This window comes from Leopardus geoffroyi, chromosome C1 (assembly GCF_018350155.1).
Source record: "Leopardus geoffroyi isolate Oge1 chromosome C1, O.geoffroyi_Oge1_pat1.0, whole genome shotgun sequence".
Lineage (NCBI taxonomy): Eukaryota > Metazoa > Chordata > Mammalia > Carnivora > Felidae > Leopardus > Leopardus geoffroyi.
The window spans coordinates 50,544,081-50,560,109 of NC_059328.1; the positions used below are offsets into that span (position 1 = coordinate 50,544,081).

At 38.8% G+C, this 16,029-nt stretch overlaps 1 protein-coding gene and 1 pseudogene across 3 annotated transcripts in view; both read right to left on the reverse strand.

The window, feature by feature from the left end:
• The window catches only part of TM2D1 (TM2 domain containing 1), an 85,109-nt gene that overhangs the window by 27,311 nt on the left and 41,769 nt on the right, over nucleotides 1-16,029 (reverse strand). Inside the window, exons 6-7 of one of the 3 annotated variants that reach the window (XM_045477619.1) lie at nucleotides 13,090-13,219; nucleotides 8,358-11,128 (exon numbers count right to left, since the gene is read on the reverse strand). In XM_045477619.1, coding sequence (XP_045333575.1) covers nucleotides 13,109-13,219 — 111 coding nt within the window. In that variant the 3' untranslated portion in view covers nucleotides 8,358-11,128; nucleotides 13,090-13,108. Of the gene's footprint in view, nucleotides 1-8,357; nucleotides 11,129-11,162; nucleotides 11,692-13,089; nucleotides 13,220-16,029 lie in introns of those variants that run through there. The other 2 variants (XM_045477620.1, XM_045477621.1) reach the window with 2 other exon arrangements.
• Nucleotides 7,190-8,239, reverse strand: LOC123597989 (annotated as a pseudogene).

The window sequence follows — 16,029 nt, forward strand, 5'->3', positions numbered from 1 at the left end:
AAAAAAAAAAAAAAGAAGATGAGACCAATTTTGAAAATGTTGCATATAGGTCCTGAGGAAATAAAAATGTTTAATGAGTAGTTTGCTATTACTGCTTCCTTTCTGACTTATGGATGAGGAAACTGAGACTCGGAGGGGTAATATCTTGCCCAAGGTCATACACCATGTTAACTGCAGAGGGTAGAATTTGAACCTGGGAAGTTTAACGCCTGAGCCCACAGGGCTATGTGGCTGTGTGTGAAATAGGGTTTTGAGGCTTGTCTTAGTTTCCTATTGCTGCTATATCATTTTATTTTCACTTTTTTTAAATGTTTATTTAATTTGAGAGGGGATGAGCAGAGAAAGGGAGCTCTCTGTTAGCACAGAGACCGACATGGGATTTGAACTCATAAACTGTGAGATCATGACCTGAGCCAAAACCAAGAGTTGGATGCTAATGACTGAACCACCCAGGCACCTCTGTGACATTTTAAAAGTGGAAAAGGTGGGGGTGTCTGGCTGCTTAAGTCAGTGGAGCATACAACTCTTGATCTTGGGGTTATGAGTTCAAGCACCAGGTTGGGGTAGAGATTACTTTAAAAATATGTTTTTTAAAAAAAGTGGAAAAGGTAAAGGGACCTAATGGAGGTAAATATTGATACCAGTACACTGTGATAAGTTACGTATATATAGTGTAATGTCCAGAGCAACCACTAAAAAAAAATTATGCAGGGTGATATGCTCAAAAGCATTGTAAGTAAATAAATATCGATTAAAAAAAAAAAAAAGTTCAGGTAATGCCCACGAGGCAAAAAAGAGAAACAGAATGAGAAACAGAGAAAGACAAAAAACAAGTAATAAATGGCATACCTAAGCCCTAACACGTCAGTAATTAATTTACATGCAAATGGTCTAAACATATCCATTAAAAGACAAAGACCAGCAGAATGGAAACAAAGGGATGATCCAATAACATACTATCTATAAGTAACTCACTTTGAAAGTACCAACTGTAGTAGTTTCCTAGTGCTGCGGTAACAAATTACGGTAGACTTAGTAGCTTAAAACAACCCACATTTAGAATTTACAGTTCTGGAAGTTACTAGTCTGAACCGGGTCTTACCAGGTGAAAATCAAGGTATCAGTAGAGTTCTATTCCTCTGCAGGCTTCGGGGCGGTGCTGACTTGGGCAGCACGTATACTAAAACTGGAGGATCCAGGGGGAGAATGCCTTTCCTTCTTTTTCTAGCTTCTAGTGCCCACCTACATTCCTTGGCCCATGGTCCTGCCCTCTGTCTTCAAAGACAATAGTGCAGAATTCTTCAAATCGCTTTACTTTCTAGCCTCCCGGTCAGTCATCTATCTTCGGCTCTCTTTCCTCCCCCTTTCCTTCGTAAGACCTCTTGTAATTGTATTGAACCAACCCAAGTAATCCAGGATAGTCTTCCCATTTTAAGACCTTAACTTAATCACATGTGCAAAGTCCTTGTTGTCACATAAAGTAACATATTCTCAGATTCTGGAGATTAGGACATGGATAGCTCCAGAAGGTTATTATTCTTCTTACCACAAGATAATCAGGTCAGGAAAGTACATAATGACATATAATAATATGACATAAATTAGGTGATTTAGTAGCCCCCAGGCCCCCCCCCCTCCCCCCATCCACCTCCTTCCTATTATCTCTGATAGTCTACTTGCTGGCCTTTTTTTGAGAACCACCTCTAGCAATCACCCATTCTATGGTAAGAATTTAATGTTGATAAAATTCTTATGCTATGCCAGGCACTGTTCTAAGCACTGGGACCATCAAGGACTTGAGTAAATCGTCAGAGGCTCATTTCCTCCCCATAGACAAGAATTAGGGTTGAAATCATATTGGATGCCAACTGCTAAAGTAAATTATTCAAAGCAGGTTATTTAATCTCAGATTAATTTATATTCCTACTAACCCATTCTAGTGTTCCCATTCTAGTGAGAATATCCTTTGAGAACTTATTATGTTCCAGAGACTGTTCTAAGCACTGATGGTACCTCAATATCCAAGAGAAAGTCCCTGCCCTCACCAAGCTTACATTCTAGTAGAGGAAAAAAAGAGAAAATGAGTAAATGCACATCATTTCAGCTAGCATTAGTGCTGTGAAGAGAAATGAAGTGGGATAAGGACTCAGAGAATGATCAGTGGAGGACTGACTGGGGTGGTACTTGAAAAGGACAGTCAGGGTAGGGGGGTTGAGCAGAGACTCAAACAAATGAGGAAGCAAGCCTTGCAAAGACCTGGGAAAGAGCATTCTAGGCAAAGGAAAGAGCCCGTATGAAAATCTTGAGGTGGGAACCACTTTGGCATATTTGAAGCATGACAGGAAATCATTAAGAATTAGCAGAAAGATGGGGTGCCTGGGGGCTCAGTCGGTTGAGCGTCCCACTCTTGATTTCCACCCAGGTCATGAGCTCCACAATGGGCTCTGTGCAGACAGCACAGAGTTTGCTTGGAAGTCTCTGTTTCCCTATATCTCTGCCCATCTCCCTCTTGTTCTCTGTCTTTCAAAAATAAATAAATAAACATTTTTAAAAAATCAGCATGAATGTAACATTCTCATTTGCTTTTATCGCTTTGGCTGCTGTGTGGAGAATATACTGTATATATACATACATGGGCAGGACCAGAAGGCATACCCAGGAGGCCAATATATAGTTGAGAACTAATAAACAATAAATTCATTTGTTTTGAATTCCTTTTTAAAGACTTGCTGTATTTAGTTAGAACAATTTGTGGGATGTCTCAGGCCACTTCACTCCAACACCTTGACTCGATCACAAGTCATATAAAGAATTCATGCCATTTTCCCGAATGTTTCTAATGTTGCAATAATAAAGGGATTTCATTCATTCAAATGAGTAGTCAAATTTTGAGGTTTGTCTGAAAACCAAAGACAGTACCTTGAGCCGTCATAATCACAGCCTGTTAAATGTAAAACAGGCTCACATGATTAAAAGTTCCAAACGCCACACACTTTCTAAAGTGTTCTGGTAAGACAACATTTTTCTTTGGCACATGCAGCCAAAGAGCTCTAACATTAATCATTTTTCAAGTTTTAATTTCCACATGCTTGGCATATATTGCTAACACTGACAGGGCAAAAGCAACATTCCATTGTATGGCATAGCAATTGCTTGCAATTAACCTTAATTTGGGCTGAAAGTAGCAACATTTCTGCCTCATAGCAACCTTTCTAAATGTATTAGATAAATATCTCCACAGAACTTCATATTAAAGAGCAAAAACAAAATCTGCAACATTGCAGCCTTTCCTTATGTAAGGAAAGTCTTCAAGGAGTGACAGGTACCAACAAGACTACTTTTTTGAGAAAGACATTTTTGGCCCTTATTACAGAGTGGCTATGTATAACCATAACAATAGTGGAGGTAGGAAAAATGTAGGTACACAATGTCCCAAGAACACATCTTACCTTCTTTCTGTAAAAGGAACTTTCGAGTCCACTGGTATTTTACTCAACATGTGACCACACTGTAGCCCAAGTATGAGGAAGCCCTTGCAAATTCCACATGGACACCTGACCCCCACCCAATGTCTAACACCATCATTCTATTCCTTTAAAATATGTCAATAAGTAGTGACTATTATTTATGTCATCTTAATCTCTCAACATCACCTAATTAATATTATTATTATTTTTTATTTATTTACATATTTATTTATTTTTTACATATTATTTATTTATTTATTACATATTTATTTATTTATTTTACATATTATTTATTTATTTTACATATTATTTATTTTACATATTATTTATTTTACATATTATTTATTTTACATATTATTTATTAATTTTACATATTATTTATTTATTTTTTACATATTAAAATTTTTTTTCTAATGTTTATTTTTGAGAGAGAGAGAGAGAGAGAGAGAGAGAGAGAGACAGAGCAAGAGTAGGGGAGGGACAGGGAAAGAGGGAGACAGAATCCAAAGCAGGCTCCAGGCTCTGAGCTGTCAGCACAAAGCCTGACATGGGGCTCGAACTCATGGATCATGAGATCCTGACCTAAGCCGAAGTCAGATGCTTAACTGACTGAGCCAACCAGGTGCCCCATTATTATCCCCGAGTATATGAAGATAGGTGGGCTCAGAACCATTACGTGCTCAGTCGCAAAACAAGTGACAAAGACAGAAGACAAAAAGCCTTTTTCTTTTAAATGTACTATTTATTGTTTAAAGTCAGAGTCACATCAGAGATTAGGGTAAGTGTATCTTGAGGAAGGAGAGAAGACAAGAACAAGACTTTGTTGGTTTCTTTCTTCTAATTTACCCATACTATTACTTATTTTGCCAAATACGTGCATGCAAAACATGCATGTTTATTGTGGAAAAATTAGAAAATTCAGATAAGCCAAAAAAAAAATCACCCTAACTAAATAAAAATCACCTGCAAACATCTACAGATGTCTCTGTCATCATCTGACCTCAGCAAGACTAAAGCACAGCTGACAGTATGGTCCTACCTAACATCTCTCTCCCTGTCATACAAACATAATCAGACTTTTGGTCCAGAAAGTGCTGCAAATGTCAGATCAGGTGGCAACAGAAAAATCTTTGGGTTTTGGAAAATCATTGCTCTGTCAGTCTCATTTAGATATTCATAAAACATGCTGGCATCTGCATGATGTAAAGTGGAGAAGTTTAAGGAAGTAAGTTTTATTTATTTATAATTTTTTTACATTTATTTGTTTTTGAGAGGCAGAGACAGAGCATGAGTGGGGGAGGGGCGGAGTGGTAGGGAGACACAGAATCCGAAGCAGGCTCCAGGTTCTGGGCTGTCAGCACAGCCTGACACAGGGCTTGAACTCAAGAACTGTGAGATCATGACCTGAACTGAAGTCAGACACTTAACCTACTGAGCCACCCAGGCGCCCCTAAATAAGTTTTTTTTTTTAAACCAGCAAACTATTGGTTAAGCAAAATGGCTCAGTATAGGCAAATAACTGCCATACTGATAACACTAAAAAAACATGGTAAGAAAACTCTCTTATTACACAATCATTAGCAGTGTCTCATAGAATTAGATAGATATAACTATCACATTGCAGGATAGCAGATATAGACCTGGGTTTAAATCCTCGCTTCACCACTTATTTCATGGCCTTGAACAAGTCATTCAATTTTTGTGGGACTCAATTTACTTATCTGGAAAGTGGGGATAATGATATTAACTGTTTAGAAAGATCCTACAGAAATATTGCAAGGACTAAATCATTTTATTTTATTTTATTTTATTTTTTTAATTTTTTTTTTTCAACGTTTATTTTTGGGACAGAGAGAGACAGAGCATGAACGGGGGAGGGGCAGAGAGAGAGGGAGACACAGAATCGGAAACAGGCTCCAGGCTCTGAGCCATCAGCCCAGAGCCTGACCCGGAGCTCGAACTCACGGAGCGCGAGATCGTGACCTGGCTGAAGCCGGACGCTTAACCGACTGCGCCACCCAGGCACCCCAAGGACTAAATCATTTTAAATATAAAATGAGTGGGGCACCTGGGTGGCTCAGTCAGTTGAGCATCTGACTCTTGATTTAGGCTCAGGTCATGATCCCAGGGTTGTGGGATCGAGCCCTACATTGGGCTATGCAGTGAATCTACAGCCTGCTTAAGATTTTCTCTCCCTCTGCTCCTCTTCCCCATTCACACCATCTCTCTAAAATGAAAAAAAAAAAAAAAAGGAAAAAATATGTAAAATGAACTTAGTATAACATCTTGCACATGGAGAGTGATAAAAGGAACTTTCAACAAGTTAAAATCTTCTTGAAATGTTAAGACTTTAAGCCTCAATATTTTTTTTAACTTTTCTTTTTATTAGTTATTTATTTATTATAAGTCTGAATATTTTTATTTTTTTTCCTAAAAATATCTATTTTCTAAGAAGGCAGATAACATTGTTTCCATCAGACAATGACTAGCTTTAAGAGCATTGATAGTTTACTAAGAATTAAGATATTAGGCTCTATTTAGTATATGTGCTACCAAAGCAAACACGAGGCTCTGTTTAAAAAGACAATAGGAGGGGCGCCTGGGTGGCGCAGTCGGTTAAGCGTCCGACTTCAGCCAGGTCACGATCTTGCGGTCCGTGAGTTCGAGCCCCGCGTCGGGCTCTGGGCTGATGGCTCAGAGCCCGGAGCCTGTTTCTGATTCTGTGTCTCCCTCTCTCTCTGCCCCTCCCCCGTTCATGCTCTGTCTCTCTCTGTCCCAAAAATAAATAAAAACGTTGAAAAAAAAATTAAAAAAAAAATAAATAAATAAATAAAAAGACAATAGGAGGGCACCTGGCTGGCTCAGTTAATAAAGCATCTGGCTCTTGATCTCAGGGTTGTGAGTTTGAGCCCCATGTTGGGCACAGAGATTACTTACGCAAAAGAGAGAGAGAGAATAGAAATAACTGCTACCATGCTCATCAATTTAGCTACAAATGCATTAATCCAGGACTCATTTGGGTACTCAGTGCTGTTCAGAATTCTTTTTTTTTTTTTTTAAGTTTATTTATTTTGAAAGAGAGAGCGAGCAAGAGAGAGCAGGGAAGGGGCAGAGAGAGAGGGAGACAGAGGATTCGAAGCAGGGTCTGCACTGACAGCAGAGAGCCAGATGTGGGGCTCAAGTGCATGAACCATGAGATCATGACCTGAGCCGAAGTAGGATGCTCAACTGACTGAGCCACCCAGGCGCCCCCCAAATTCTTTTATTCATTCCTAATTAGTAACTTTTTTCACTTTCCAAATTTACCTATCTCCCTTCCCCTCTTAGTATGGGAGAATAAAGACCATTATGAATAAGCTTTCTACTTCTTTTTTTTTCCCAAAACAACATCAAAAACTGAGTGCATTTAACAATACTCAGTTCATAACAGAGCAAATGGGTAAGTGGAATAATAATTCATGCTATAGCATATTGCTATATGAACTGGCAACAGAAAAAAATGGTAAAGGAAGTCAGAGGTACTCTATCTTTTAAGAATTAGAAGGAGGGCTGGGGCACCTGGGTGGCTCAGGCTGTTATGCGTCAGACTTTGGCTCAGGTCATCATCTCACAGTTGTGGGTCCGAGCCCTGCATCGGGCTCTGGGCCGACAGCTCAGAGCCTGGAGCCTGCTTTGGATTCTGTGTTTCCCCCCCTCTCTGCTCTGCCCTCATTCATGCTCTGTCTCTCAAAAATAGGTAAAAGTTAAAAAAAAAAAATTTTTTTTAAAGAATTAGAAGGAGGGGCTCCATATTTATCTGGTTAGACATGTACATGATGGGAAACCAGGGATCTTCCAGATCCTTCCTTTAAGATACTGGTCAACTGTGGCCACAATGTAACACTTGCTGAGTTACTCTCTGTACTAAGCAGAGTGCATGATAATCATTCAAATCTTGGATCCTTAGCAATCCTTACTTCTGCCCCAATTTCTCAGTTTCGGCCATTACACAGTTATACAAGGGATCCGCCTGGCATATAGACAACAGTCCATCATTGACTGTACTAAGTTGAGTTTGGCTTTAATGGAAAAGTTGATAAAGTTGGTATCGACCATGACGACGGAAAAGGGGGCTCAGCTGTGTTTTAAGACTAAGCAGGAAGGATGTTGGGGGGCTTCTCTTTCCTTGAGTGCACTGGGATCTCTCTTTTCTTGCTTTGTTTTAATCTGTCCTTCTCTTTAAGGCTCTGATCTCTGCATTTGTTTCATAGTCACATACTTTTTTACATTCTTTTGCTTCCCCATTTCACGCCACCCTCTTGTTTCTTCTGGAATCACCCCCTACTTACTCCTTCTTAAAATGCCTCTGTCTTGAAGCTTTCTGGAGGGCGTTAGATAACTCAGTCAACTATTCAATATTCCATGCCAAACTAATCGATTTGCTATCATTCCCCAATACTCATGACCACATCCTTTCTCCAGCAGCCATCCTGTTCTCAAACAGTTGCTCTTCTACAGCCCCTTGGGGATGGGAGGGACAGAATTTAGTACCAATGAGCAGTGGCCTGACTGCAGAGCAGGGGTAGTTTTACAAGTCCCTGCAGTATCTGATCTACAGTTAATCTGCACCAGGACAACTGAGAGTTGACTATGGTTTTGTTTGAACTTGGCTCTGGGCTGTTTGACCTCATTCTTTCAGTTAACCCAGTTAACCCTGGTTAACTAGGACTAATATGGGTATCTAGAACTTTAATGTATGAGCACTTTTTGACTAAGAATGGCAATTCTAGAGAAAAAGAATCATAAACATGTATTGCTCATTTATTGTAATAACTTCAATACCAAAGAATACACAAAGGAATTACATAAATTATGACTTGGAGACATGGAGTACTCTGCAGCCATTAAAAATGGTGTTGTAAAAGAATATTTATCGAAATAGAAAAATCTTTACAATGTGAAGAAGCAGGCTACAAAACAGTATGGGTACTATATCATTTTTGTGAAGAAAATGTACATACGTGCACGGAAAAACTACTAGGACATACATAAAAACACTAACATTGTTGTCTTTGAGCTATGGAATGAGCTTTCTTCTTTGCACTTTTTGGTGTTTCCCAGAATTTCTGCATTAGGTTTGTATTAATTTTGTAAATAGAAAAAAGCAAAATAGATGCTGAGTTAATGGGAGAAAAGGAGAAGGTGTCAGAACCCTGAGGAACATCTACAGTTAAGACGTTTGAATCAGGAAGAGGAACCAACATCTTAGACTTGTACTTTTTAAGAACTAATTTTTCTTCTTGCTAGTCCTTGCTATTAGATCTGTTGTAGTTTCCTAGTTGCTTATCAGTATTATATACTTAACTTAGCCTTAAGCATCTAGGTTAAAATAAGGAGAAAAGACATGCATTTTTTTGTAAAGCAAAACAAAAACAAAACACACCCACAAACCGGTATTTCTTATAGTCCTAGAAATCCCATGAACAGATGCTAGCCATACACATAGCACAATCTTTGAAGTCTTAAAAAGATCTTTTATTCTAATATACTGTAGGTAAGAAACCCTCCTGGGTAAAGAGGTACTTCTGGAAACGGTATTAATTCTTTCAGGCTAAAGCAGTACCATTTGTAAATATTTCTATAGAAACACTAACTGTTTATGTAGCATTGAAAGAATCCATTCCATTCCATCCTAGAGGGTTTAGGAGTAACCCAAGGAATGATTGAGTTAATTCATCTCTCACAATTTTGGCCACTGCTCTAAAAGTAGGGTTATATAAAACATCTCCTACAGAGGCCTTAACACACAATTTGTACTCAGAGACACTACTAACAAATAGCCATAATAAAATGTGCTCCATGAAAGCAAAATAAAACAAAAACTGAAATCACATGTATTAAATGTATTCACATAAAAAATAAATAATAAGACACAGAAAAACCATTTGTTACAGAAGTACATATTTTAGGCAACAGGGAATTAAGCAAAGTGGAAAAGCTGAGGTGTTCTTGTCATATAAATTTAGGAAATTATAAAGAAAATAAAGTCTACAGGCTTAAGAATGCACTGTGAAGAGACTTTATTTCTAGATTTTACCTACAACCCTTTTGGAGTATAGCTTATTTGAATAAACACTTTGAGAAGCACCTGCTTTGAAACAGACTTTCCCCCTGGCCAAGTTAATAACTGGAACAATTATGCAAGAATCAAGAGGACTTTTTCAAGCTTCGATTGCAGGGATTTCTCATACCGTACACGGCTAGAGAAACGTAGACTTCAAATCTGGACTTAGGTGATCCTGAGGTTAAACTTCAAAGCACTGTCTGCAAACAAAAGGAACTAGGAAATACTAGAAACTGGGCATCTACCAGCTAGCTTAACTGCAGCCCAAAATACTATCGCTTGTGAAAACAGATCCCAGGGGAGCGTAAACTCCTTAAGGGAGGGGATGTTTGTTCATGTTTTTGTTCACTGCTGCATCCTAGCATCTAGAACAGTACCTCCCATGTAGTAGACACTCAGTATTTCAATGAAGGAATCAAAGGGCCCATTCCTTGTGTGTATGAGGAGTCGATCCAAATTCACTTCACATATCAATACTTAATAATCACCCGCCAACTGCAGAAACTGTTGCTGAGTGACTAACATGTTAGGAAGCCAACTGTACTAGACTGTATACTTTTGAGTAATATGAGTGATAAAAAAAAATTATGGTGTTACTCTTGGGGAGCCCGGACTCAAGTAATTGTGAAGCCGTTATGCCTGTTACTAAAAAAACCTCGGCGGTATTATGAGCACATAATGTTTCGTGTATTTCCACCTTCCCAAAACCCTTGTAAGCACGGTAAGAAGAGGCCATGCCAGCGTTCAGGTGCCGCTTCCTTCCCTTCAGACACTGGTGCACCACGTCCGGCACTTGTGCCGGCATCTGCCTGGCAGTGTTAACAGATGGAAGACATTAATCATCTGTTTGGTGTTCCCACCTTGTCTATCCAGCTTCAAATATAACTGCACTGAGCTAGACGAGTCAGCAGCTGGTCTTCCAAAAGCTAGTGCATCACTCCCAAAGCAAAAAGGAAAAAGTTCACACTTCAGAGGCCTGAATCAGTGCCAGAAGTATCCGCGTTGCCTCAAGGTTTCAGACTCCCCAGTGATCTTTCGCTCCCTGGATACGGAGGCAGAGACAGATCTGAAAGCCGCAGAAAAACAGGTGGGTTCTCATACATGACCGCAGCCCCAGGCAATATAGTAATGGGATTTGTTCACACTACAGATTAGCTGTTTTGAAGGATCAAAATTTAGAAGACAGCTACATTCAACATTTAAGGTTTTCTTGACAATAAAGAGCTAAAAAATGTGAATAGGCCATATTTTTATTTTTCAGAAGCCAAAATGACAAGTGGCAACCTGCCATTAGGAAAGACTTTAAGGAATATCGGGGTAATAAGCTATTTATCTCATAGAGACAGTAGCCAGAGAAAGACTCTATTATCATACAGCTCTCAAAGAAAGTCCAATTAAATAAATCTCAGAATAATATGCTTTTAAGTAAAACAACAAAACAAAATATCAACAATAATACAAAGTTATATAGAATCCATAAAGTGATGTGTTTAGAGAAAGGAAAATCTGGAAACCCACATACTGAGAGTGCTCTGTTAAAATCAAGGAAGCCCAAATCCTAAAACAGAAAAAAGAAATGCGTTAAAACACAGTATTTTAAGAGTCCAGTGAGGTTACCGTAGATGCACATTTTAACGTTTCATTTACTCAGGACATTTTTTTCTTTCTCTTGGAACATTGCCATATTTACTGTAGGAGATCATGTGAATGGCAGTGCAGAGATCTGCCTTCTCAATGAGCCCTTCAAGTTTTAAATATCAAATCGGAGTCTGGAATCCCAATTAAAAGTTGATCTAATAGGCCACAGAGAATGAAACTGCTTTCTAAATTGCAGTTGCTTAATTTCACCATGTTGAAAACAATCTGTATACTTTGAAAGAGACACAACAATTTACAGTATGAATATAGGGCTATGTGAAACCACACAACCCTTCCCATAGAGCAGGAATAACGATTTCCAAAATGAAGATGCATATTGCAAAATGACAGAGTTGGTGGGGCTGAGGTGGGGTGGGCAGTGCACAGCAACCAGTGGAAGGCACAGAAGAACTGATTCGAGAGGCAGTTCTGTACTGATTAGTTGTATCTTAGTCTCAACGTCCCCAGGGCTCAACTTATTCCCTGGCAAGAAGAGACAGATGGATCTCCGAGCTTCATTTCAATATTGAACCCAAAGACTCTTTATAGGAAAAGATTTGAAAAGCTTTTTGGACAGTTGAACAAATTCCTCACATCCTGACAGGGTCTGGCACTGTTCAACCCTCATGACACTAACTATAAAGCATATCTCATAACATTACTGTGAGAAGAGAAAAAAAAATCTACCTTAGTGGCAAAAATTATACTACATATCCTATTTATACACTGCAGCATAGAAAATAAATGTCTGTTCCTTTCCTGGCCTCTAGAAGCACTCTCTGAGATAGAATCAACTGAAAACCCTTGGGCTATGGCTGTGGCCAGAACACTTGGCCTGTGTTTCTCTCTCTGAAAGCTGCTAGGTGGTTCAATGTGAACTGTCACCTAAGAAGTACCCTGCACCCTACGTGTTATACAGGACTTCACCACTGCAGAGGAGATAGTGCTAGAGAATCATTTTTCTGATAGTCTACCAAAACCCTGAGAACAGCCTGACATTCTTGGAAGATTATTTATTAGAATAGACTAAGGTACAGCCCTGGAAATAAAAACCTTGGAGTAGCAGAGTTCTAGAGAATCAGAGAATTGAGCCAGGAAGACTGATGATATCTCTGACTTATCCAGGTATATCTTATTTTTTTTTTTAATTTTAAAATGTTTATTTATTTTTGAAGGAGACAGAGAGTGTGAGCAGCGGGGAAGGGCAAAGAGAGGGAGACACAGAATCCGAAGCAGGGTCTAGGCTGTGAGTTGTCAGCACAGAGCCCAACATGGGACTCAAACTCACGAGCCGTGAGATCATGACCTGGGCCAAAGTTGGATGCTTAACCGACTGAGTCACCCAGGGGCCACGGTGTATTACCTCGTTAAAGCTAAGGCCAATTAATAATTCTCATGGGCAGGGCCAAACTTTAGGTTAGAATAAGTACTTATTCAGGGTTGAGTCTCAATTAACCTTCAAGTTTAGGGAAGAAGAAAGAGGTTTAAAGATCATAGTGACCCCAGGAAAGCAGGACAGAAGCAAAGACATGCTGTACTGAAATGTCTACAACACATGCTTTCTCCAGAACCATCCTATAATACTATGAAATATCTTTTTGCTTTGACGTTATCTTTTTGTTGTGAACTCTGTCTTCTAGCCATAATGTCTGCAAAGCAAGAGGGACTGAAACAGGAACTGCAGGAACAATGAGTGTACATAAAAAAGCTTTACAAAAGACTAGAGATGTTTCAGGCAAATGGAGACCTGTGTTTCCACATAAGCAAAATGAGAGGTTTATAACATTAGATGGTCTCCTTAAATTTCCTACGGTTCGCAAATTTTCATAATTTTATACAGGTGATATACTATAATAAAGATTATATATGCATATTACTTACTGTTTCTTTTAAAAAATACTTATGGATATAGCTGTGTTTTTCTAAATGTCTCGTTCGTAATACTCAGTCTTGTAAGTCTGGTTCCATAATAATCTATAATGTAACTACTTCCATCTGAAGGTCCAACAATCTAGAAGAGAAAATTTTCAAAATTACCACTTTACAAAAGATATGTTCACAATAATTTGTGTTTACTTTTCTTGGTTCTTACTAAATTATTTCAGTAGCACCAAAATACACTTAAACTAACTTAAGCAAATACAGTAACTCAGTGGCTCATGCAGCTGGAAAGGATACTGGAGAAGTTCATAGGATCACAAGGCCTCAAGGACTGAAATTCAAGGCCCCCAGAGGCCCTTGGTTTGACCTCCCTGCCATTTTGCAACCCTTGCCTTCATTCTGCAGAGGCATTCCTGCTTGGTTGCCAGCGGCTCCAGATTTACATCTTCGAAGCTCAGCAGCTCCCAATAGAAAGAAAGTAAAATCTTCAGAGTTTATATACCAATTCCAGGGAAGGACTTTGATCTGTTTGTTTTTTATGCCTATTGCTGGACAAATTACTATAGTCAAGGGAATAGGATTAATATGATTGTCTAGGCCAGGCTCCCTGTAAGAGGTGAGGGAGTGTGACTGACAATCCTTCCAGAAACCACATGGAATGGAAGAGATAGAAAAAAACACATGCTCATTACAGTCATCTTGTCCACTTAATCACATTTCTGACAACCCAGTTGACAGGATCTCTACAAATTATCCTTCAAGGTAGCAATCTGCGAACAGTGGCCTTAGGAATACACAAAGACTTACCAAGGTAGTTACCCAGATGGTTTTAAGGGAATCAATTTTGAGATCCTTAATTCCCATACTCTTTGTAAAAGTGACCCAACTGATACCAAGCTATGGTGGAGATGTCGTGCTGGCTCCCCACTCCCTCCCCTCTCCCCGAGGTCCTCTCTCTAACGTGAAAACATTAAACCACACCTGCTATCAGAGCACACCTGAATCTTATGATGGTACATTGCCTCTAATGTACCAAAGAGATCACGCAAAATAATGGACTTCAGGAAACCTTTAATCAAGAGTCAAAAACAAAAAATCAAGAGTCCAAACATATGCTCTGCCTCATCTTGTTCAAAAGATGTATTCCCAATAACATTTTACTTTTTTTGCTTATAATTTGCTAAGGGGTGCCTTGTTGGCTCAGTCTGTTGAGCGTCCGACTCTTGATTTCAGCTCCGGTCATGATCCCAGGGTCATGGGATTGAGGCCTGTGTGGGGCTCCACACTGAGTATGGAGACTACTTGAGATTCTCTCTCTCTCCCTCTGCCCTCTGCCCCACTTGCAAGCGTGTATGCACACTCTTTCTCTTAAAAAAAAATTTGCTTAGATTTAGAATATGTTTATGCTGTTTTGATAGTATATCAACAATTATAATGACAACAATCCAGTAATTACAGAAAATTTTTAAATCTTTTAATTTTAATGAATCATGAAAATCATGATCATGAAAATGATCAGAAGATTTTTCAAACATAAAAATATATTACGTTAGGATAAAATTCCCTGAGAGAATGGAACCAGAAGTAAAAACTCAAGGAGAGAGGTACCTGGATGGTTCAATTGGTTAAGCGTCCAATGTTGGCCTAGGTCATGATCTCACGGTTCATGAGTTTAAGTCCCGCGTGGGGCTCTCTGATGTCAGAGCAGAGCCCACTTCAGGTCCTCTGTCTCCCTCTCTCTGCCCTTCCCCCAATCATGTGAGCAGGCACACACACTCTCTCTCAAAAAATAAACATTTTTTTTTTAATTCAAGGAGAGGGGCACCTGGGTGGCTCAGTTGGTGAAGCATCTGACTTCAGCCCAGGTCAGGATCTCACAGTTTGGGAGTTCGAGCCCTGTGTTGGGCTCTGTGCTGACAGCTCAGAGCCTAAAGCCTGCTTCGGATTCTGTGACTCATTCTCTCTGCCCCTCCCCAACTTATGCTCTCTCTCTCTCTCTCTCTCTCTCTCAACAATAAATAAATATTTTAAAAATTTGTTTAAATAAAAATTTAAAAAATTCTGGGAAATAAAGAAACTAAAAATTATAATGGTTAGCGAAGGGTTCATTCGTGTCTTTTTTTAAATGAATGATATTTAAAATTCTATGGTATTTATATTCTGTTGGATATATTTTAAAATTGATGTAACAGTTTTACTTAAATATGTAAATATTTGGAAACCAGAAATTACATCCTTTGCAACTATTTAAACTTATGATGTAAAACTTAAATGTCAACTTAAAAACGTGTGGAGGGTCGGGATTAAAAAAAAAAAAAATATATATATATATATATATATACACATATATATATATATATACATATATATATATATATATATACACATATATATATATATATACACACATATATATATATATATATATATATATATATATATATATATTTCAGGGGTTATACAACCAGAATTTGAAGAACACTGCTGGAGAGCATGCTTCGTTTTTACGTTTGGCTTTTAAAACTATTCGACAAGTACTGAATTGCTACAACACTCCAGGCACTGTGCTAGGCATTCTACACACAACCGTGAATAAGATAGAATCTCTGCCAACAAAGAGCTTATACCAGTGAACTATAAATGTTAATACTCATATAACATTTATAAAGAACTTATGTACTAAATACCATGCTAGGTGCTGTCATGCATTTTGATTTATTTTCCAAAGATGAAATTCATTTGGCTTGACATTTATGAATGTTATTTTTTTTTTTCAACGTTTATTTATTTTTGGGACAGAGAGAGACAGAGCATGAATGGGGGAGGGGCAGAGAGAGAGGGAGACACAGAATCGGAAACAGGCTCCAGGCTCTGAGCCATCAGCCCAGAGCCCGACGCGGGGCTCGAACTCACGGACCGCGAGATCGTGACCTGGCTGAA